Here is a 22,800-nt window from a genome sequence, read left to right on the forward strand (position 1 = left end):
ATCAGGGAGTGATATACATCAGAGAGTGATATACATCAGGGAGTGACATACATCAGGGAGTGATATACATCAGGGAGTGACATACATCAGAGAGTGATATACATCAGAGAGTGACATACATCAGAGAGTGATATACATCAGAGAGTGATATACATCAGGGAGTGACATACATCAGGGAGTGATATACATCAGAGAGTGATATACATCAGGGAGTGATATACATCAGAGAGTGATATACATCAGAGAGTGACATACATCAGAGAGTGATATACATCAGAGAGTGATATACATCAGGGAGTGATATACATCATCATGTGACATACATCAGGGAGTGATATACATCAGAGAGTGATATACATCAGAGAGTGATATACATCAGAGAGTGACATACATCAGAGAGTGATATACATCAGAGAGTGATATACATCAGAGAGTGATATACATCAGAGAGTGATATACATCAGAGAGTGACATACATCAGAGAGTGATATACATCAGAGAGTGATATACATCAGGGAGTGACATACATCAGAGAGTGATATACATCAGAGAGTGATATACATCAGGGAGTGATATACATCAGAGAGTGATATACATCAGGGAGTGACATACATCAGGGAGTGATATACATCAGGGAGTGACATACATCAGAGAGTGACATACATCAGAGAGTGACATACATCAGGGAGTGATATACATCAGAGCGTGATATACATCAGAGAGTGATATACATCAGATTTACCTGTGGTCTCCATCAGCTTCGCAGCATGACAGCGGGCGGTGACCTCTGCGCCAGGGGGTCACACTCCTGGCGACAGAGGAGTGCATATATGTACGGAATAACCTTCGACTGCGGGGGAAAAACCTAGAAATATCCCTGTGATACAAGATTCTAAATCGGTTCGATGCTTGGCGTCTTCCTTTATCCGCTGGGTTGTTGTTAAAAAGGACAAGAGCGCCATTCCTTGGCGGTTTATCCATCCCGAGCTTTAATGAATTAAGTTTTACTGTCGTCGTGATCCTCGCTGTTCTGTTACTTTTCCCCGCGTCGGCCGTTATTTTTAGCCCGGGGAGCAGCTGCCCGAATAAGCTGCAAACAAACAGACGGACAGACAGACCCGTCGGCGGTGATGTCACCCCTCAGCATCAAGAGCCCCGTATCAATATCACAGTTCCTCCTATAGCCACCTCGTTAAAAAAAAACACATCACGACGCTTTGATAAGATTAGATTAGATTCAAATTGATTGTCATCGTAAAGCACAAGTACAGTGCAACGGAAAGATGTTTGGCATCCAACCAGAGTGCAGATGTAACAGCAAAGTGGAATAGTAATATACAATGTACAGGTGATTAAACTGGGTATAAAATATATTAATTAGTACTACTAAGTGTAGTGCTAATCAGATGTATGTACAGAGTTGTAGTATAAAATCATATTATGTACACTACAGTGATACAGGTGTAAAGACACTATGGTCGTAACTCGTAAGTCATACTGGCCAGCAGCGTAACTATTAAGAGTAGGATACGTACAGATATATTCAAATATATATTATACACACACAGATAGTATCTACATCTTTGCTCTCCGACAGAGTGACAAAACAAACACCCCTCCACTCGACACTGATTATTACACCGAGCGCCTCGGAAGCTGTTGAAAGCGAAGCTAAATGCAGGTTCCTCAGACCAGTGGTAATTAGAGTGATATTAAAGAGGAAGGAAGGATACTAAGCTGCAGTTTGTGTCTTTGCAGGGTTACTGGGAGAATCTGCGGTGCGGTGGGGTCTTTCCCTCTGGGTTTTCTTTGGCTGGAGTCTTTCCATACGGCCCTTTTCCCCCCTCAGCGCTAGAATGAGAACCATGTCCTCCCCTAACCAACACTGGTATTAACATCAGAGTGAGCATTCCAGAGTAAGGACAGACTCGGATTGAAAGAAAAACAGAAACGATACAGATACCCAGCCCAGTGGAAGAAAAGGAATGTTCTGTATTACGGCTCTTGTTAATGTGAACGAGTGCCTTTTTCTTGGTGTTGGGGGGAGTTTTGGGCCCTTTTCCTATCCCCCCTGGAAAGAGAAAGAAAGAAAGAACATAAGTAAGAAAGAAAGTACGAAAGAAAGAATGAAAGAAAGGTAAGAAAAACGCCAACCAAATAAGGAGACGGCCTGAATATTGCCAGAATGTCTGCACCAAGCCATTCCTCCGAGAGCCTTTGAGAGCTGAGGTTTATATTAGAGGGGGGGGGGGGGGGGGGGGGCACGGTAAGTTGTATGGGGTATGGCCAGGGTAGGGAGTGGGAAAGGGCTGTCACTAGGGACTGAGGCTGTCTCCAAACCTCCAGTCAAGTTTAAATCACTTGGAGCTCTACCGAGTCCCCGTCTGCATCCTCCTCTCCTTCTGCAACCACTCTTTAGCTCTCCTTCTCTCCTCCTCTCTGGATCTGGGAGTTGCTCTCTCTCTCTCTCTCTCTCTCTCTCTCTCTCTCTCTCTCTCTCTCTCTCTCATCTCTCTCTCTCTCTCTCTGTCGATCCTGCAAGGGAAGCCTAGGGTCTTTCTCTCCAGATATCCGCCAGAGCCTTTTTTTTTTGCTTCCAAAACTTCTCTTTTCTCCTCACGTCGAGTCCTTCCAGTCGAACGCCACCGTCACCATGGAGGCCATCAAGAAGAAGATGCAGATGCTGAAGCTGGACAAGGAGAACGCCATCGACAGGGCGGAGCAGGCCGAGGGCGACAAGAAGGCGGCGGAGGACAAGTGCAAACAGGTAACACGTGGCTGGTGGTGCAGTGATGGACGAGGTCTGATGTAGTGAGAGCCTTCGGGAGGGAATGGAGATGGATGGTGGATGTCCCAGCCTGTGTGCTTTAGTGAAGTGACTGGTGTTAGACTTCACTGAAGTTCACTTTACGACTTTACTTGTGTTGTTTCTTCAGGCGTAAAGGTGGAACACAACTCAAACTCAAATATTTTTTGTTTTTATTTGTTCTTTCTATGGCCCGAAACAAGTTCAATCAATGTTTGTGGACATGCTCTCTCTCCCAAAGCCAGACACCAGAGAGTAATCAAACTGATGATGTCATCAGGTATAAAGTCTGGAGTTGCTCCATAGACGATGAATGGGAGACTGACTCATCCAAATGAGCTTTATTCTATTGTAGTGATCTCAGGACATTCCCCTGGGTGCTTCTACTATCATTTATGAAATCGTTGCCAATTCATTGTCTATGGAGCAGCTTCAGACTGTATACTTGATGATATCACAATTTTGAGTTTTAGCACTCTAGTTTTTGGGATAAAGTTGCTAATTTTCATTCATATTTAATATTATGTATGAGTTCTGAAATTGGGCGTAATTCCCCTTTAATTTGTAGCTCTACAGAATGAAATGTCTTTATATTTTTTTATTATTTAATTCTTTATGACCAGTTGCTAGAATAAGTCCGCCTGTCTGTCCCAAAGTGTAAATAAAATAAGCTTTGTTTGCCATGACACGATATATGAAAAAGACATTTGCCACAGTGGTAAATATTGGAGAGCCAATGCAACACAATAAATATCACTACTAAAAGATCAAATTGTACATCTGTGAGAAGCCATAACTTATATATCATATGTCAGATTGGCACAAGACGTTGTACACATATCCAGATATACTTACTTACTTACTTACTTACTGCTACTAGGACCACCCATGTCCGGCATATTGGATTTTCTTGTTTAATTTTTAGAAAATTCCCTATTTCTCCAAAACTGTTGATCCGATTCTCATGTAACTTGCTGTGTGGCATCTAGGGACCAACGTCTTTACATGTGCAACACAGAAGGTTGATAGGCCAAACCGTATGGCTGCCAGACCCAATAAAATCTTGGAAAAACCATAAACAGGAAGAGACGCGTTGCTTGTGAACACTTGATTTTGCACCAAACTTTACAGACATGTTTGCTCCACGATGTGACTTAGATGTACCACGTTTTGTGTCATTCGCAACAATTGGAGGGTCAAGAAAAGAGGTAGGCTTGAGATAGGTCAATTAAAGAACACATGTTTGTTTGTTTGCTTGTGTGTAAAAGCAATTTGATTCATTTTCACTATGATACATTAAACTGTCACTTCAGTCAAAAACAATACATTTTGCACATAATCTCACAAATATCCAAAAACTCTGTGTCCTCCAGTGATGTCATCAGAAGACACTGAGTGTATCAATGATGTACATGAAATAATAGCAATAGGGATAGGTATTGCCAATTTTTTCATTGATCTGTAATTAACACAACACAAATATTCAGTGTCTGACATCACTGAAGGACATATTCAAACTCATTAACTCTCAATAACTGTCTAACTAAATTCATGTGTGCAAAACTTAGTTTTGGGATATGTGTGAGATTATGTGCAGAATAAATCTACATCGTTTTTTAGTGAAGTGCCCCTTTAATACATATTAAAAGGTGTGAAGTTTACTCATTTAGGTATTTATTTATTGTTGTAATATGTGAAAGAATATAACATTAAAGGAACACACCAACATTATGCGAAATACAATTACCATCTTCTCCAAAGTCAGACAAAAAGATAGATACCAATTGCCTCTCTGTACGTTCAGTAGAAAGCTACCTGGCTGCAAGCTAGCCTAGCTTAGCACAAATGAATGGAAGCGAATACAGACCACTAGCCTAACTTAAAACTCCAGGAGAGGTGTTGTTGGCCAACAGCTAGGCTAGTGGTCCGTATCCGCTTCCATCAATTTGTGCTAAGCTAGGCTAGCCTGCAGCCGGAGATTGGTATATCCACCTTCTTGTCTGACTCTGGAGAAGACGATAATCACATTTCCCATGATGTTGGCGTGTTCCTTTAAAGGTGAACGAACTGTTGGAGGAAGCCCCAATATTCTGTTAAGTAATTCCCAGAGCAACCAAAGCTGCGGCCAGAAATACGAACAGAAAGCAGCTGACACTGGACTCCAGGGCTGGTGGTTTGGGGGCGAAGGGGAGGTGTAGGATGCTGCCCACAGGGACATGCGAACAGAACCGCAGGCCGTTGACTGATGATTTAGGCTGTATTATCCCCTGTACACCCAGGACATTACTATGTCCAATCAGTAGTAGTACTGCAGAGGGGGGGGAAGCCAACTATAGCAGCTGTCGCTCTTGTCTCTGAATTTGGTATGAGTCCAGGGGCTAGGCTACCGCATTACCAGCCTCCTCTGAATCAGCTTCTGTGACACACCAGAGAGCGGCACCCTGACAGCCTGGCGTGAACCCCCGCATGCCAGTCTTTAGGTGTCAACCGCTTCATCCACTTCAACAGGCAGTTTGATATTCCAATACCTTTCGCTTTATGCCAAACACGGTTTCTACCGGGGCACTTAAGATGAGCCGGAGATGTAATCAAGACACAGGGAGGGGGGGTCCTAGACGCGGGTAGGGGGGTCCAAACAAAGGTCATTACCGCGCGGTGGGAGATGGTGTCAGCGGGGGGGGGGCGGCGGGGCCGGAATGCCGGAGAGCTGGGAGTTGATGAGCTGAAGACAAGCCAAGGATCTACATTAAAGCAAACGCCAGGATCACACTCCGGGATCACACTCTGGGAGGGCACGGGAGTGACAGTTGTCACTTGCGCACCCCAGTGAATCTTAGACATCGTGACTTAAGTCTGCATGAAATCCTAGATGATGATGCAGACCCCTCTAGTTAGTTGGGTTGGCAGGGAATCAAGCAATGCTACTGTAAGTGATGCTGGCTGTACTATTCCTGGGCGTGAGGCGCTCAACATCAGAGTTTGATGACTGACGAGGCGGACATAATACACTAAGAATACACAACGCTAACTATGATAGGCTCAATATCAATAAACACAACGAATAAACACGGGGTCCACATTCACATAGCTTCTCAAAGTGGGAGTACTGATCTAGAATCAGCCCCCCCCCCCTGTCTGTTCATTTGAATAAGGTCAAGAGGGCAAGTATTCCTGGCGGTCACTGACCTCGGATCAGCACTCCTACCTAGGTAGCTTTATTATGAATCCGACGGAATCCGACAGTGACAGATGATAAACATGGATGATAGATTGGTACTGGACTGGTACTCACCCAGCCTCTCGGAACATGAGAGCGTGTGAGTACTTCGCCAAGTGGTCCTGAGATAAGAAGGACGGGACAAAGTACCACCGCGCCCTCCTTCACTTGATAAACACCACAGGTCATCTCACAGATAATACAAGATAAACTGTAGAGACATTACAATATTCCACGCAGAACTGGGTCAAACTGTATTCACAAATATCTCCTTTGTTTTTGTTTTTTCTTTCTTTATATTTTTTACCCGCTTGAGGTTTGAGATGGGCGTGGGTTACTGTGTCAGGGCGATTCAAAGTGTCAGGTGAGTCATTAAATTGGACGCACTCAAATGGTACAAACTCCCTAGCGCTAGTTGGTGACATCTGATACTCCAAGCAGAATGAAACAAACACACACAAGTATTTGCAGTGATCACTGTTTGACCGTCATCCATGCTCTCTATTTCATACGATCAAAACATTGAGGAATTGTGTTTGCTGTTAATACCCTCACCGCTCTGTGTTAAGAGCATACCTAGCGAACAAGCAGCTGTACCCTGTTGACACATCTTGCCCTTCTCTTAGCTGGAGGATGAGCTGCTCGCCCTGCAGAAGAAGCTGAAAGGCACAGAGGACGAGCTGGACAAGTACTCCGAGGCCCTGAAGGACGCTCAGGAGAAGCTGGAACTGTCCGAGAAGAAGGCTGCCGATGTGAGTTGTGCCACAGAGCTCCTGGGTGGTGGTCTGATAGGGAAATCACACTTAACCTCAAGCACACGTCGTGAATAACCGCCAATCGAATTACAACCATAGTAACTCAAAAGGCCGTCGCTCACATTACAGAGTCACCTCACAATGTCAGCCTTATGCTTTGTGGATATGTTTGACCCCAGGGGCGTGCACAGACAATTTGGAAGGGCTCAAGCTACAAAAAGGGCACTTAACCCACCATTTTTTTTGGATGGGCAAAAGGGCAGGGGCTCAAGCCCCCCTTCGGCCCCATCTGTGCATGCCACTAACCCTTTCTGTTGGTCCATCGTCCCATAGTCCAGCCTACACAACCTGCTGGTGAACAAACTTAGCTATCAAAGAATGTTCACCTCGTCTTCAGTAGGGAGCACTAGTCCCCTAGGCTGATCTTAAAAGCCCAGATTCCAGCCGTAACCTTTCTTGTCCGTGAAGAAACCAGTTATTTTGGTGTGATTACAGAGATCGCAAAGTCATCCAAATCCCTGAGGTCTGTTCACCACACATTTACATATCTGTCACAGGAGGAGCCTTCTGTTTACATCACAGGTCTACACGACAGTGGGCCAACCCCCCCCCCCCCCCCAGGCTGCTATTGATGTCCTATTGACACCAAACACACTTTTGCTTTCTCTCAATGGGCTTGCTCTAGAACACACCAAGAAAAACAGATCCCTGACCCTGATCTTTGACTGCCTATGAATGACTCCGTTGTTGTCGGGGTCCATTCATGTATTGTCGAATATCACTGACTCCGGGTCCACGAGGGAGCTGTTCCTCAAGCAGCCGCAGACAAAACTTGGCCCGGCCTTTAGCCGCCCAGGAATCTTAGGAATGCAGCTTAAGCAAACAGGAGAACCCCACACTCCAGTGTCCTAATGAAATCAATGCTCTGGGCTTTTCCGGTGGGGATATTGCAGACTCTCCCCCCTGTTTGGCCTTACGGTGTACACCTAGTACCAAGGGCGTAGGTTTGGTTTCAACACCGGGGGGCGGGGGGGATCTAAGCGGGGGGTCTGGAGGTCCTCCCACAGGACATTTTGAGCGTCAAACACTTATTTCCTGCATTCTAGTGTACTTTTATGCTCCAATTTGTGGTGGGAATGTCTTTATTTATGCAAAGGAAAAGACAACATTCAGGTACCCGCTGACACAAATATAACGGAATATAATGCAGTAAGGCTCTGAAATTGTTGCTTAATATATAGTTACAGGTTAAGAAGGATAATATACATGTTTTGACCCACTTATTTTCTTTACCTCTTTTGGGGTGGGGGGGGGGGGGTTGTCTTTCATATATTAGCTTTATTTTTTGAGGGGGGGAAATGTACCTCTTCTCAATGTTGAGGGGGACATGTCCCCTGCAACCCCCCATAAATCTACGCCTAAGCCTAGTAGACCTACATGTAGGCTACTCCCTGTACAGTGGTGAACTAAGCTTGGGTCTCTACCTCTCTGGTCCTAAACTAAGCTTGGGTCTCTACCTCTCTGCTCCTAAACTAAGCTTGGTTCTCTACCTCTCTGCTCCTAAACTAAGCTTGGTTCTCTACCTCTCTGCTCCTAAACTAAGCTTGGGTCTCTACCTCTCTGCTCCTAAACTAAGCTTGGTTCTCTACCTCCCTGCTCCTAAACTAAGCTTGGGTCTCTACCTCCCTGCTCCTAAACTAAGCGTGGTTCTTCTACCTCTCTGCTCCTAAACTAAGCTTGGGTCTCTAGCTCCCTGCTCCTAAACTAAGCTTGGGTCTCTACCTCTCTGCTCCTAAACTAAGCTTGGGTCTCTACCTCTCTGCTCCTAAACTAAGCTTGGGTCTCTACCTCTCTGCTCCTAAACTAAGCTTGGGTCTCTACCTCTCTGCTCCTAAACTAAGCGTGGTTCTTCTACCTCTCTGGTCCTAAACTAAGCTTGGGTCTCTACCTCTCTGCTCCTAAACTAAGCTTGGGTCTCTACCTCTCTGCTCCTAAACTAAGCTTGGGTCTCTACCTCTCTGCTCCTAAACTAAGCTTGGGTCTCTACCTCTCTGCTCCTAAACTAAGCTTGGGTCTCTACCTCTCTGCTCCTAAACTAAGCGTGGTTCTTCTACCTCCCTGCTCCTAAACTAAGCGTGGTTCTTCTACCTCCCTGCTCCTAAACTAAGCGTGGTTCTTCTACCTCCCTGCTCCTAAACTAAGCGTGGTTCTTCTACCTCCCTGCTCCTAAACTAAGCTTGGGTCTCTACCTCTCTGCTCATAAACTAAGCTTGGGTCTCTACCTCTCTGCTCCTAAACTAAGCTTGGGTCTTCTACCTCTCTGGTCCTGGACTAAGCTCTGGTCTTCTAGAAGATGATGGAGGATTTAGAGCTTTTATCCTGTGTTTGTGACAGACAACAGATATCTTTGGGCTAATCCATCCGAGTATAAAGAAAAACAAATCCTAGCGAGAGCAGTTGAGATAAGGGCCCCATAATGTCAAAGGTCTGATTGATTGGTTTACAAACTTGCTGTTACAGTTTTCAAATGGGAGGAGAGACACTGCCCTGAGCTTTTCCCAGGAGTGATAAGTACTTGAAAACCATACTTGAGTAAAAGTAAAGATATCTTACTTGAAAGTGACTCAGGTAAAAGTTAAAGTCGCCCATAAGAAAATCACTTGACTTAAAGTAGCATTAAACATACTTAAGTATCAGAAGTATCTGGTGTTAGAGTACTTTAGTGTCAAAAGTGAAAGTAAAAGTATCAAAAGTAAAAGTACAACGTGCTTTTCATTGTACAAAGAAACAAAACAGATAGAATACATTTTTATTAACAACTGGTATTTGAATTCTAACATAGAAAGAAAATCCCAAAAGCTTACACCTGAAAGGTGTAACTATAATAGAAATGCAGTGATGTGCCCCATCACCATATTAGTGTTTTATCAGCAACCATGGCACGGACATACTGTATTTTGACAGCACAGCAAGTAAAGGGACCATGAAAGCCTCTTTTACAGACCGAAAAATATATATAAAGAAAGAAGACATCTTGAAAGTTGCAAGGGGATCAATAAAGGAATATGTTATCTTATCTTATGTAACCTCTGTTTGTCGTTTTCAAAATATTATGTTTTTCACCTGCAAGTGCCAAGCCCAGAGAAAAGTGTTCAGGTGTGACAGCCAGGCTGAACCGGTCCCGGCTAAAGCCTGGAGTGACGATGTGTTTATTTGAATGGATAATTGGTGTCATGATCATACAGTGTTGTGTTTTCAGAGACTGATGGATATGTTAATGTTTCAGCTGTGTGATCTCGTTGGAGACATGTCACCGTCGACCTGTCTTGACAAGAGAGCTGGTTGACTGTACACACGATATCATGTGATACGATATCATGATAATGAGAGACGATTATATTCAGATTTCGAGTAACTAGGTGTCCAATGTCCAGTGGTGGAAAGTAACTAAGTATGTTTTACTCAAGTACTGTACTTAAATACAATTTTGAGGTACTTTGTACTTTTACCCCACTACATTTCAAAGGAAATATTGTACTTTTACTCAGCCATCAGCCACTTACATTTATCTGAAGCCATCAGTTACTAGTTCCTTTGAAGAAAAGGATTTTGCATAGAGAACATGGCAAAGATTTATGAAGATGATGTTTTTTCAAATCTGAAGCCTGTCAACTTCAAGAGGACATGATCAGAGCAGCATAACTGGACCACACACCACTTTTACACAACCTTTAATCAGAGCAGCATAACTACTGGACCATGTACCACTTTAACACAACCTTTAATTAGAGCAGCATAACTGGACCATGTACCACTTTAACATAACCTTTAGAGGTAAGGGGTTCAAGGATGGCATGCTCACAGGCACTGGAATACACAAACATCACATATAATGCATACCCCTAGACTTTAGATATGTAAGTAGTACATTCAATATTGAATACTTTTCTACTTTTACTTACACGTATTGCTGTTATTCCAGAATGTTCCCTATATCAAAGAATGTTTTAGATGTTCTAGATTGTTCCAATATGTCGTTTTTACAGTGTTAGAATGTTCCAGTATGTTCTGGAATGTTGTTAGAATTCCATACTCTTAAAATAAGGATATAAGTCGAATTTTGAACAGAGGACTTTTACTTTTACCAGAGTACTATTTTATCTGGATATTTCTACCTTTAGTTATTTTTTTATCCACTTTTTCTCCCCATTTTCAATTTTTCATATAACCAATTCTTCCCTCCCCTGTCTTGAACGTTGCTAGACTATGCCTCCCACTGGTCGGCTGTAGTGAGGACAGAAGCCTTGCATCACGTGTCCCCTCCGGTACACGAGGAGGCAGCCTGTCGCATCTTTTCACCGCAGCAGCTCGAGCTCTCAGTGGCGAGGAGTAACGCGCGGGAGGCTCACGCTGCCCCCGTCACTTCCTGCTTCCGTCGCACCGGCGTCACCAAACCGACCTGTAGGAGTCGCTGTCCACAACATCAAATCCCCACCCACCGGCTTTCCCACCCTCTAACACTTGCCAATTGTGTTAGTATGAACGACCGGCCAGCCGCTGATAGCAACGCCGAGAGCTGGGCTCGAACCCAGCGTCTCCTGCGTTAGAGGCGAGCGCCTTGCCCACTGCGCCAATCAGCCGCACCAGAGTACTATTTTTATCTGGATATTTCTACCTTTAGTGAAGTACAAGTGGAAAAACTCCCTGTAAAAAGTACATACAAATGTATGTTGCCCTTAGGGGATTATTTGGCTGTTTGTGTGTCAAAAAAATACTCGTATACTTATATGATCACAATCTAAACATAGTATTATAGTATAGTGAGTATAGTGAAAATGCCTATTCAACCCATGTACAAACAGAGTACAAATCCTTCCCAGGAAAGCGAAGGGGGGGAGCAGCACGGCTGGAATGTGTCGCCGCCCAACGGCTGCAGGTCATGTATGCACCCAAATTGATTTACATTCCAGCCCGGTTGTAAGGGAGGGACCCTTGTACCCACCACTCCATCAGGGAGCCCTCTGCAAGCAAACCTTTGGACCTCAAATGTGTACAAATCACAAGTTCACAATTGTATCACATGTTTACTGCAGGCTTGTGATAGTGTAATTGCCTCACTCTGTCTCTCACTCTCACACACACATGAATGAATTGAAAATGGGGGACCCTGATGGAAACAAGACGAAAGTCTTTCTCAGGTCTGCATCCTCTTAACAATTGTATGTATTGAGCTGTACTGTACCCATTCTGCAATCTGTTAATAAACTTTTCAATCAATCAAACTTTTCACACAAACACATACTCAGTATATAAAAATGCAGACCAAGCAACACCTTAGCTTCCCTTATAAGTCCAGGATGTGAGTCAAATCTACACACCTCTTTTGTGGGGGAGGAAATCTTTAAGAGCCTTCCCCCTGTAATTATGATGTCATCCCAGACCAGCTTCTTTCCAGGATTGGAGGATCTGGCCATAAATTTCCTGAAAACTCCCCAACCCTCGTCCCACCCACCCCACCGCTGACTGCACTTCCTTGAATTCCTCTCTAAGTGGGGAAAAAAAACTTTTCTTCAGATAAAACTGCTGACTACAACTGCAGTGCTAGCTTCTTTAGATTGTAGAATTAGAACTAGTAAGTAACAGTACTTAGCTTATTTGGAACCGGCTGCTTCGTGGCCCTTTTTATTCTCTCCACACTAGTAAAACACAAGGGCGGATATTATTATGGACGCGGTGAAAAGGAAGATCCAGGCGCTGCAGCAACAGGCGGACGATGCGGAGGATCATGCGCTGGGGATACAAAGGGAGTTGGATGCGGAGAGAGAACTCCGCGACAAAGTGAGATATTGTTGTTAAATATGACATTGGTTAGATTTACGTGGGGATTGTTGTTGTGTGGGTGTTTTGAACTGCGTGTTAGGAGTAAAAATGTGCGCTCAATCTGTTCAAGTCTGGACAGGTATCCGCAGGCGCCTCTCAGGAGTGGCCTCACCCGAATTTTTAAGAAATAACTTACAATAGAACCTATAATGATTGATGGTCAGAACTATGGGCTGTGGACAACTGATGTTTACCGATTCTATCCAGACATTATAGTACTTTTTAAATACGAAGCTTATTTAAATTCGCATGTTGGAGTAACTGATTCATGTTTTGTTTTATTTGTCACATACAATGTACATTACACTGTAATTATGTGACAAATAAAACGAATGATTACAGTGAAATGCTTGGTTCCGTATTATAACCCCCTGAGATTGTGCAAATCCTAATTAAGTAATACATGGATACATAGATTCTATTTAATCTTATTTTTTTTGTATTATCAAAAATATGTTGCTCTTTTTGATTAGGGCAGCAGAGATAACGTTTTTACATAGCCAAAAATAAATGACGTTTAAAGGGGAAACTTGACGTTTTAAATTGTAGACGTCAGTTCTTTATCGGATCATAAGGTTTCCACAATTGTTGAATGTTGGCATTCCTCACCTCCACCACGGGACGCAGGTAGCCGGGAGCCCGGGAGCGAGCAGTGCCCCATGGCTCGGATGAGGAACGCTGACATAATGACATTCCATTTGTGCAAAACTGTGCAAGTAATGAATGTTGAAACTTAAACAAAAAAAATCTCTTCGAGAGAGAAGGAAGCGTCATCCTGCCTATAGTTTGGCCTACACAGGAAGTGAGAACAGTCATGGGCTTATCTCACACAGGAAACGGACTGATACGTAGTTTGTTAACCTCCAGACAGGGGAGTGTGTTTATATTACATAGGAGGATGGTCTTCGTAGAGCTCTTGGAATTTATCAGTAGTGTTGAAACTTCCCTCTTCTTGTGGGTCATTCATGACTCCGAATCAGCACAGCCTGTGTCATTCATTCCAAAAAAAGACATTCATTTAGAAAAAAAAAAAACACTGACTGAGCTCTCCTTGTCTGGCAAGATTGATCCTGTCTGGCCAAGTTACAAGGGTAGAACTTGTTGTAAATGTCACCTAAAAAGTTTAGCTAACCTTACCGGAGGCTTTACTCCTCCTAACCCAGACAAAACATTTTAATAAAGAAATGTGATCAATTTTGAATAGACGTTGCAGCCTGCCCAGTAAGTGAACACTGTCTGATGGCAGCAAACTCCCTGGCTGACCTCTGACCTCTTCTCTGCCCCATAGGCTGAGGGTGATGTGGCAGCTCTGAACCGCAGGATCCAGCTGGTGGAGGAAGAGTTGGACCGGGCCCAGGAGAGACTGGCCACCGCGCTGCAGAAGCTCGAGGAGGCTGAGAAGGCAGCGGATGAGAGTGAAAGGTTAGCATTGAGCCTGTATGCACTGTGTGTGTGTGTGACTTCCTGTTGTCATGCACTGTGTGTGCGTGTGACTTCCTGCTGTCGCACACTGTGTGAGACTTCCTGTTGTCATGGTTCCATGTCTCTGTCTGTCACACTGTGGAACTCTTATTCATTCACTCCACTGTTGCAAAGTCAAATTATCACGCATTCATTGGATTTGGTGAATAAAGTGTTTCTGGTGTGTGGGCCTCAGCTCTTCCCATAACAAGTAGCATAGAGGTTTCATGTACCATGTTACTAGGGGTGGGAATCACCAGTTTAATCACAATACGATATCGATTCTTTGGACAACGATACGATATTATCCGATATCACACAGTCTGCCACGATACGATACGATTCGAGTGCCTGCGATCGATATGAGACGATATTATGTGCCCATTTAATACAATCAGTAACATTTAAATCAACAAAAAAAAAGGCAATGGAAATATAATATTTTTATTTTTGAGCTCTTCCAGACATTTAAATGAAAAACAATCTATTGTTTTTAATACAAATAGACCTCCTGTTCACTGTTTTTGGTTCATTTCTTTTTTTTCTCGATATTAATATCCTATTCACTGTCACAGAGCTGTATTTTGGCTGGAAAAGCATTGGGAGTCCCAAGGTGCAGTACCGGCCAGATCCTGTTAGTGGGGCTATCCCCGAGAATGCACCCTCCCAGTCCCCACTTCTCTCTGCCTATGGCTCTGGGTTAGCTTGTTAGCTCACGCTAAAGTAACGTTATCTTCGATCTTTAACGCGACGTGGGCATAATGGAGTGACGAGGATTGTAAAGCAGGTTAGATGCATTGGACCCATTGTGGAATAAAACAGCAGGGACATGTTTTGGGTCACAGAATAGGCACACTAGTCTTGCTCTAGTGACGCTCTAGACGCTACTGCTGTTGATGTTAAACGGAGTTTGAGTTTCACAACACTGGGCGCGGGGCGGATTTTCAAAATAAGAGTATCGCAATATGAATCGATCTTTTTACGTGGCATCGATCCTATTTGATTATTGATAATAGATCGATATATCGATCTGGATCGATGTATCGTCCCACCCCTACATGTTACAACTTACCAGCCATTGTATAAATCATTTACCGTGGTACTGTCGTGGTAAAAGTCCTGTATCGCCATGGTACCACTTTTGTACTTATAAGGGCAATTCCACCGAAAAGCAACATTTAGATATTCCTTTATTGATTCCCTTGGAGAGATTTGGGGTGTCATAGCAGCATGGGGGGAGGGGAGGTACAGGTATGGGCAGGGTAATGGTAGAAAGACAATATAGGCAATAAGATTCGATCTGCATATAAAAATGCAAGAAACTCTCCTAACTCAAACTAACTTCTAGCTAGCTAACTTCACAGAAGTTGTTAACTTTCATTTAAAACAGTAACATGTAAAACAACATACAGACACTGAGTTAATCAAGAAGGTAGCGAAAGAAAACTCGATAATGGGAGTAAATATAGTGGAGTGTGAGGAGCTTCTAAGACCGGCTGCCACACACCTCAGTGCCAACGACTTCCCTCATCAACACCAAGCTCACTTACCAGATTGAGGCATAAGAGGATTAATGTGGTCTGATATCTCTGCCTAGAAACGTTGGCAGCAGAGGGTGCTAATTTGTTATAGATATATGTCATAGCTCTATATGTCACAGCTCTATGTGTCACAGGCACAGCTCTATATGTCTTAGCTCTATATGTCACAGCTCTATCCTCTCAATTTCAAAGAACTACAAGGGGCGGGTCATTTTAAATTCCTCGATTTGTCTCTTGATCGGTTTCTCACCAAGTAAACACTTTCTGTGTTTGGTAGGCACGGCAACCTTTGACTGGCGTTGTCTGAGGCCCGCCCTTTTTCGACTAGGCATTTTGTAATGCAGGAAGCTGGAGCATGCTCGGTAGAAGAGGGCTCTCGCCTGATTATGCACACAGAGCTGGCTGTGGGCACATTTTACTCTAGTAATGCAACTCTTCTATAAATACGAGAGACCCAGAGTGGAATTCCCCTCTTGAATAATTATCATATTTATTCTTACCATATATATATTTATCCACGTCTGTCTGTACATACCTGCATATAATCCTTTTTACATATCTGTAGATACTATATCTATACATATCCCTTACCTACTCTTACTAGTTACGCTGCTGACTAGTATGACTTACTACTACCATAGTGTCTTTATACCTGTATCACTGTACATATTAATATTACAACTCTGTACATGCATCTGATTAGCACTACACTCAGTAGTACTGATTTATATCGTTTATACCCAGTTGAATCACCTGTACATTGTATAATATCACTATTGCACTAGTTACATTTGCACTCTGGTTGGATGCCAAACTTCTTTTGTTGTGCTGTATGATGACAATACATTTTACTCTAATCAAATGTTTTACAGTTATTGTACAGGATGAGACCAGATGTTGACACTCGAAGATGTAAAACTGTAAGGAGTGGCAGCTAGTGCACCTGGTCCACGGTCCAGTGTGACGTAACACTGCTTTGTTTGTTTAAGCCAGGGTCTTAATTCTTGTTTGCTTTTTTCGTCATCAGAGGTATGAAGGTGATCGAGAACAGGGCTATGAAAGATGAGGAGAAGATGGAGATCCAGGAGATGCAGCTCAAAGAAGCCAAACACATCGCAGAGGAGGCCGACCGCAAATACGAGGAGGTACGGACGGGGAGGTGCTCATATGGGAAAATGTGTATATGATGTCTTAAAAGATTTTCATATGGTCTGAATCCACATGTAGGATTCTTACTAGGAATGTATTAGAAAATCTGCTATATATGGCTGAACAACCGGCAATCTAACATATAATGGTATAAAAAAAAACATGTCTTCAGAGTACGGTAATATCTGAAGGCAGGAATTATGTTTCTTATGACATCTTCTGAAGGCAGAACGTTTATTAAAAAAAAGTATATAGCTTTATTCTCCACCTTTCTAAAAGCTCTGGATGTATTCATTAAACTCATTTAGATTACATAATCTATAGCACCTTTTTTAAATCGATTGTTAATTTGCACAAAAGCAGGGGGGATTTATGTTGTGTTTCCTTCTACAATTTTCTCCTTTTGTGGTCTCCATTTCAGGTTGCTCGTAAACTGGTCATCTTGGAGGGAGAGCTGGAAAGGGCAGAGGAGAGGGCAGAAATTTCAGAACTGTAAGCACAAATGAAGACGTCCGACCCAGTGTTTTATGTATTTGTGCACAAACTCCCACGTGTGTTTCATAATTTAGTAGCTCTATTGTAGTCCTACCTTGGTAGTGCTCTATACATTTCTGACCTGATACAACCTGAGGAGTTAATGACTTGGAACAAAAGGACACGCAAGCTGTGTCTCAATTCAGGGCTTGTATCCTTGAAAGGGTGCATTTGAAGACCGAAGACAGACGTGTGGCCATGGCTTTCCCATTTCCAAGGCTCCTTCAAATGAGGCCAAGAAATGCAGCCTTCTTTTAACGAATTTGAAGGATCCAACGGATGGACCCTTCGGGACAGCCAAGTATCCCAGAATGCATTTCACACCAACCAGCAGCACGGGCAGAAGGCTGAGAGCTGTTGTAGTGTACGACCTAGGGCTGTTATTATCTAGGACCATTAATATGTCACTTCATTAAGTTTGAATATCTTTTCAGGCGAAAGTAACCATTTAGATTCCCAATATGTGGTCCGTTTATACAAATAATGCCTGTTGGGGAAATTTGCTCCAATGTTTTTGGAGACAGGACTGGGGTTGGCACATGCCCAGTTGTAACGGGGAATTCAACGTGAGTTTATTGACCGTAACCAATCGTCCACTCTTATTCCTTTTCCTTTTATCTGTAATTTATCAAGTCTCCCCAGGTAGTAGCTAGATTAATAAACTGGAAGTGGCAATAAGCTGTCCGCCATTTTGAGCCTCTTGATCCATATGGGTGTAAGTGCATGCCGTGACGCCAGGCCTTCCCCGATCTGTGCCAGTTTTGGCACCAAGAGGATTCCTCCTTTTTAAAACTGGCGTCAAGCCCAGTCCCCTCCATAAAAGCTCAGTTTGGTCTCCGCGGTCTAGAAAGGACACGCCTTTGTGGACGGCGTCCTTCCAAGGATGCGACCCCTGAATTGAGACGCGGCTAGATGCGAAGCTTAAACGGAGTGCATTACCTACGAGCCGCCTTTAGGGGCAGAGCGGCTAACCCTGAAGGCTCCCACATACTTCCTTCCGCAAGCCGCATTGGTGCGCGTGACATAATTTGTGTAATGGCCCCAATCAGAGCCGGATGCGCGGTCCGTGCACACATGCGGCTTGCGGAAGGAAGTATGTGGGAGCCGTGAGTGAGACGCGTGATTTTTTTTTCGTAGCTGCAGTTTGCGGAGACGCTCTCTGATTGGCCACTGACGTTTCTGGTCATGTGACATGTGCGCCCAATCGCGTGCCGCCTGTGTCTTTGCCCATTTCCGCCTCGAACAGCATGCAAACTACCTAACGCCTAGTTTATCACTGGTTAAGGTTAGAGTTTGGAATCAGGGCTAGTGTTCTATCGCCCTGCTCTAAGACAAACTCTAACCTTAACCAACTTCGAAAGAGTGCCTAAGCTTAACCGGTGAAAGAAACGGGCGTCACACGATTGGCCGCACATGTCACATGACCAGAAACGTCAGTGGCCAATCAGAGAGCGTCTCCGCAAAAAAATCACGCGAGTGAGACAGTGAGTGAGACAGTGTGAGTGAGGTGGTGACATCGCCGGTTATAGAGGTACTTCCTGTCTAAAAAGATGTTTCTCCTTTTCATACAGCAAGTGTGGTGACATGGAGGAGGAGCTGAAGAACGTTACCAACAACCTGAAATCCCTAGAAGCTCAGTCTGACAAGGCAAGTCTCCACCTTCTCCCTCCCGCTCTGAGAAGTTAAATCGCATGTTATTATAGCATATCTGTACATGCAGTATCCCTACCCACTCTTAGTAGTTACGCTGCTGGCCAGTATGACTTACTACTACGGATGCTCGATATTGGCTTTTTTACCGATACCGATATTGTCTAACTCTTAATTTCCGATACCGATATCAACCGATACCGATATATGAAGGGTCCCCCCCCCCCCCCCCCCCCAAAAAATTGAATAATTTCAGGTAATTAACATTACATATCTCTTGTTGTGGAATTAACACAACATTATGCATACTTTTGACAATAAATAAAATCTGAATTTGTTCTTACTTGCTTGCCTGGGTAAATAAATGTTATAGAAAAGTAAAATAATAATAAGGAAAACCGATACAGATATTTTCCGATATCACATTTTAATGCCGATATCGGCCGACAATATCGGTAGGCCGATAATATCGGACATCCCTACTTACTACCATAGTGTCTTTATACCTCTATCACTGTACATATTAATACTACAACTCTGTACATACATCTGATTAGCACATATCTTATACCCAGTTTAATCTACCTGTACATTGTATATTACTGTTGCACTTTACTGTTACATTTGCACTCTGGTTGGATGGCAAACTTCTTTTCGTTGTGCTGTATGACAATACATTTTAATCTAATCTATATTGTTGTAATGCATTGGTGTCCATCCTGGGGGTGGGCCGTTAAGGAATTTGAGACAAAGAAATATTATTGCAATAAGACCAAGAACTCGGGACAAAAATGTGCATCTTAATTGTTATCCATTCAATTTGAGACGTTATGTCCAGTAGAATAACTGAAACAAATGGCAATAAATGCAATAAGTTGCACTGAATAATTTTGAAACTTGAAAACCTTGACCGTAACATGTGATCATAAGGTCAAGTGACGGCATTAAATTTTTTTTTGAAAATGGGCCAAAATGAGGCCAGATATTTGAGCTTTGTTCGAAAGCCTTGTTCAATGCTTCAGATGGAAAGACGCAACATTCAGTACAGCCCTAAAATCCATTTTTTTTTTTTACTGATAAAAGGTAACAACTTAGACAGTGGTTCATGAAATGGTTAATAATTCCTCTCTCTCTCTATAGTGCTCCCAAAAAGAAGACAAGTATGAGGAGGAGATAAAGACGCTCACTGACAAACTTAAAGAGGTGAGTCCATCTCCTTTCTGTTCTCTAAAGCAGAAGTTGTTCACGTTGCAGGTCTGGTCTCTATGTTGTTCACCAACGACCACTAACTCATGGGCTGAATTGTCTTCTTCCAAAGGCGGAGACCCGTGCTGAGTTTGCAGAGAGGACAGTGGCTAAACTGGAAAAGACCATCGATGACCTAGAAGGTACGCTCACTTCCTCTGCTTCCCAGCGCTTCATCTTTTCATGTTCATGTCCGCGGCGACCTACTGTTTCTCCACTTAAAGAAGAGATAATTGTTTACATTTCCTGAGCCTGCTACTATAATGTAATTATTTTGGAATTGGTCTAATTTTATTGTAAATTCTAAGAAATGATTTTGAAGCACTGGAAATCAAATGGAAGCCTAGCAGATGCTTCTTTGAATAGGGAATAGGGATGCTCGATAGTGGCTTTTTTACCGATACCAATATACAGATATTGTCCAACTCTTAATTTTTCCGATACCGATATCAACCAATACCGATATATGCAGGGTTTACCCCCCCAAAAAACTGAATAATTTCAGGTAATTAACATTACATATCTCTTTTCGTGTAATTAACACAACATTATGCATACTTTGAATAATTTGTTCTTACTTGTTTACCTGGTTAAATAAATGTAAAAAAAAATTATATATATATATATATATATTTTTTTTTAAACCGATACCGATAATTTCCTATATCACATTTTAATGCCAATATCGGACATCCCTAATAGGGAATATATTTGTAAACAACTTCTGGCTCTCCAGTTGTAAACAACTGTAAAATGGTAACTTTTCAGTGTCCCATGACGCAGTTTTCTGTAATGTATATTTTAATATACCATAGACATTTCCCACAACTCTTGAATTAAAAACGCATCCCTCAACTACGTACTGCTCCTTTTCAACTCTGTACCATTTTCACACGTTCAGTGCTTTAAACTATCTTACTCTCTGTCCCCCTCTCCTTCTCTCTTCTTTTCCACGCTGCTCTACGTTTTCCTCTGACCCTGCTTCTCCTACTTCCTCATCTGCCCTGCCAACCTTTGACCTGCAGATGAGTTGTACACTCAGAAGCTGAAATTCAAGGCTATCAGCGAGGAGCTCGATCATGCCCTCACTGATATGACCTCCTTGTAGATGGCATTCAGTCCTTTGAATGTTTCTCTCATGAGGAAACATTTAGTCTCTTCTTTTCTTCCTGTGCTCTTACTCCTCTCCCAGATGCCCCTTTTTTCTCTCTGTAAAGCTTCAATAAATATATTGCAATCTTACTTGGCTCCCGTCATCTGAATTCAATGTTTGTAAATCTGCTGTTCTACTTGTGAAATATTTCTTTACTGTCCCTTCTACCCTTGGCTTAAAGGTGCTGTAAATGGTATTATTTTGTTAAAACAAGTGTTAAGTAGCTCTACATTCCGACAGCCATCTGATATATTTGGTCAGTAACATGTGTCTCTCAGTCCCTCCACTCTGCAGTAAACTAAAAATACATTTCCTGGTATCCCTTCCCACTTTATCCAATCAGGAGTTTTAAGCAATCTTGCCAAGTCAAATTTGCTTACTGCCCTAGATTATTTTACTTGTTTCAAGGACACATTGGCTAGTTTTTATTTCTTATTTTTGCTGGACCATTTTTGCAGTGTGGAGTTCTCTCTCATTGGATAACTGGATACCAGAAATGTATTTTTTGTTTACTGCAGAGTGGAGGGACTGAGAGACTTGTGTTAGTGTCTAAACTCTATATCAGTGATGGCTGTCGGAATGTAAAGCTATTATTTTAACATGTAGACCACTTATTCTAACAAACAAAAACAAACACTTAATTTACTGTAAGTTGTGTTGTAATTCTACTAATTCAGGTTTTGGTAACATGGACAACATTGATATTGCTGTTAAAACAAACTAAAAGAACATCTTATCTTAAAATGAAGTGTAATGCTATACAGCGTGTGAGAAATGTTTGTCCTATAGGGCAGCACCTGCATTATTGTATTTAATATATTATTTTCTCATTACAGAAAACCTATCATCTGCCAAAGAGGAGAACATGGGAATGCAACAAGTCCTGGACCAGACACTGCAAGAGCTGGGCAGCTTGTGAAAACGTCAACGAGAAACGAAGGAGAGAGAGAGAGAGAAAAAAAGTCAACATTCCATGGTTATTTAAAGTGTTAATTGTTGTGAAAAGATATTTTATACATTCCAACCACTCTTTGTAATTGGGTTTTCACTCTTATTTTTTTGGTTGTGAGAACTCCCTTTTTTATATTTATGTTTTTAAATGTTTTCTGCCCACAAACATAAGTGAAATTGAGTTTCGGAGCTGGACATTGTGTTTAAGACTTCAGGCCTCAACAGGAATAAAACTGATGATGAAATTAATTGTGTGTTTTGTGTTCAGCGAGAGAGGGTTTGAATACATGAGATTCATTATGAATTGAAAAATGTAAACGAGACAAGTCTTTCTCAGTGGTCTGCATCCCCTTAACAATTGTGTGTATTGAGCTGTACTGTACCCATTCTGCAATCTGTTCATTAAAAATGTCAATCAATCAATGGGGTCAAGGAGGTTGTATGAAAATACAAATTGG

At 42.6% G+C, this 22,800-nt stretch overlaps 1 protein-coding gene across 3 annotated transcripts; it reads left to right on the forward strand.

Moving 5' to 3' along the window:
* The first annotated feature begins 2,352 nt into the window (after window positions 1-2,352).
* Window positions 2,353-22,591, forward strand: LOC311238959 (tropomyosin alpha-4 chain-like). 3 transcript variants are annotated; one of them, XM_084327168.1, is made up of 9 exons: window positions 2,353-2,767; window positions 6,650-6,775; window positions 13,947-14,080; window positions 16,688-16,805; window positions 17,231-17,301; window positions 18,915-18,990; window positions 20,134-20,196; window positions 20,312-20,381; window positions 21,264-21,480. In XM_084327168.1, the coding sequence occupies exons 1-9, from the start codon at window positions 2,654-2,656 to the stop codon at window positions 21,344-21,346; spliced, it is 855 nt and encodes a 284-aa protein (XP_084183294.1). In that variant the 5' UTR covers window positions 2,353-2,653; the 3' UTR covers window positions 21,347-21,480. The 3 variants fall into 3 exon arrangements, with proteins under 3 accessions (XP_084183294.1, XP_084183292.1, XP_084183293.1); XM_084327166.1 differs by lacking the exon at window positions 21,264-21,480 and adding an exon at window positions 22,228-22,591 and having other exon boundaries at window positions 2,356-2,767; XM_084327167.1 differs by lacking the exons at window positions 2,353-2,767; window positions 6,650-6,775; window positions 21,264-21,480 and adding exons at window positions 12,267-12,616; window positions 22,228-22,591.
* Window positions 22,592-22,800: the final 209 nt, after the last annotated feature.

This window comes from Notolepis coatsorum (genome assembly GCF_963971535.1).
Source record: "Notolepis coatsorum genome assembly, chromosome: 13".
Classification (NCBI taxonomy): Eukaryota; Metazoa; Chordata; class Actinopteri; order Aulopiformes; family Paralepididae; genus Notolepis; species Notolepis coatsorum.

Excerpts from the sequence above, each read along its gene's own strand:
- LOC311238959 (XM_084327168.1), top strand. The coding sequence starts at position 2,654 with ATGGAGGCCATCAAGAAGAAGATGCAGATGCTGAAGCTGGACAAGGAG. Across the intron at positions 17,302-18,914 it reads AGGGCAGAAATTTCAGAACT|CAAGTGTGGTGACATGGAGG; the intron begins GTAAGCACAAAT and ends CTTTTCATACAG. Across the intron at positions 20,382-21,263 it reads GACCATCGATGACCTAGAAG|ATGAGTTGTACACTCAGAAG; the intron begins GTACGCTCACTT and ends TTTGACCTGCAG.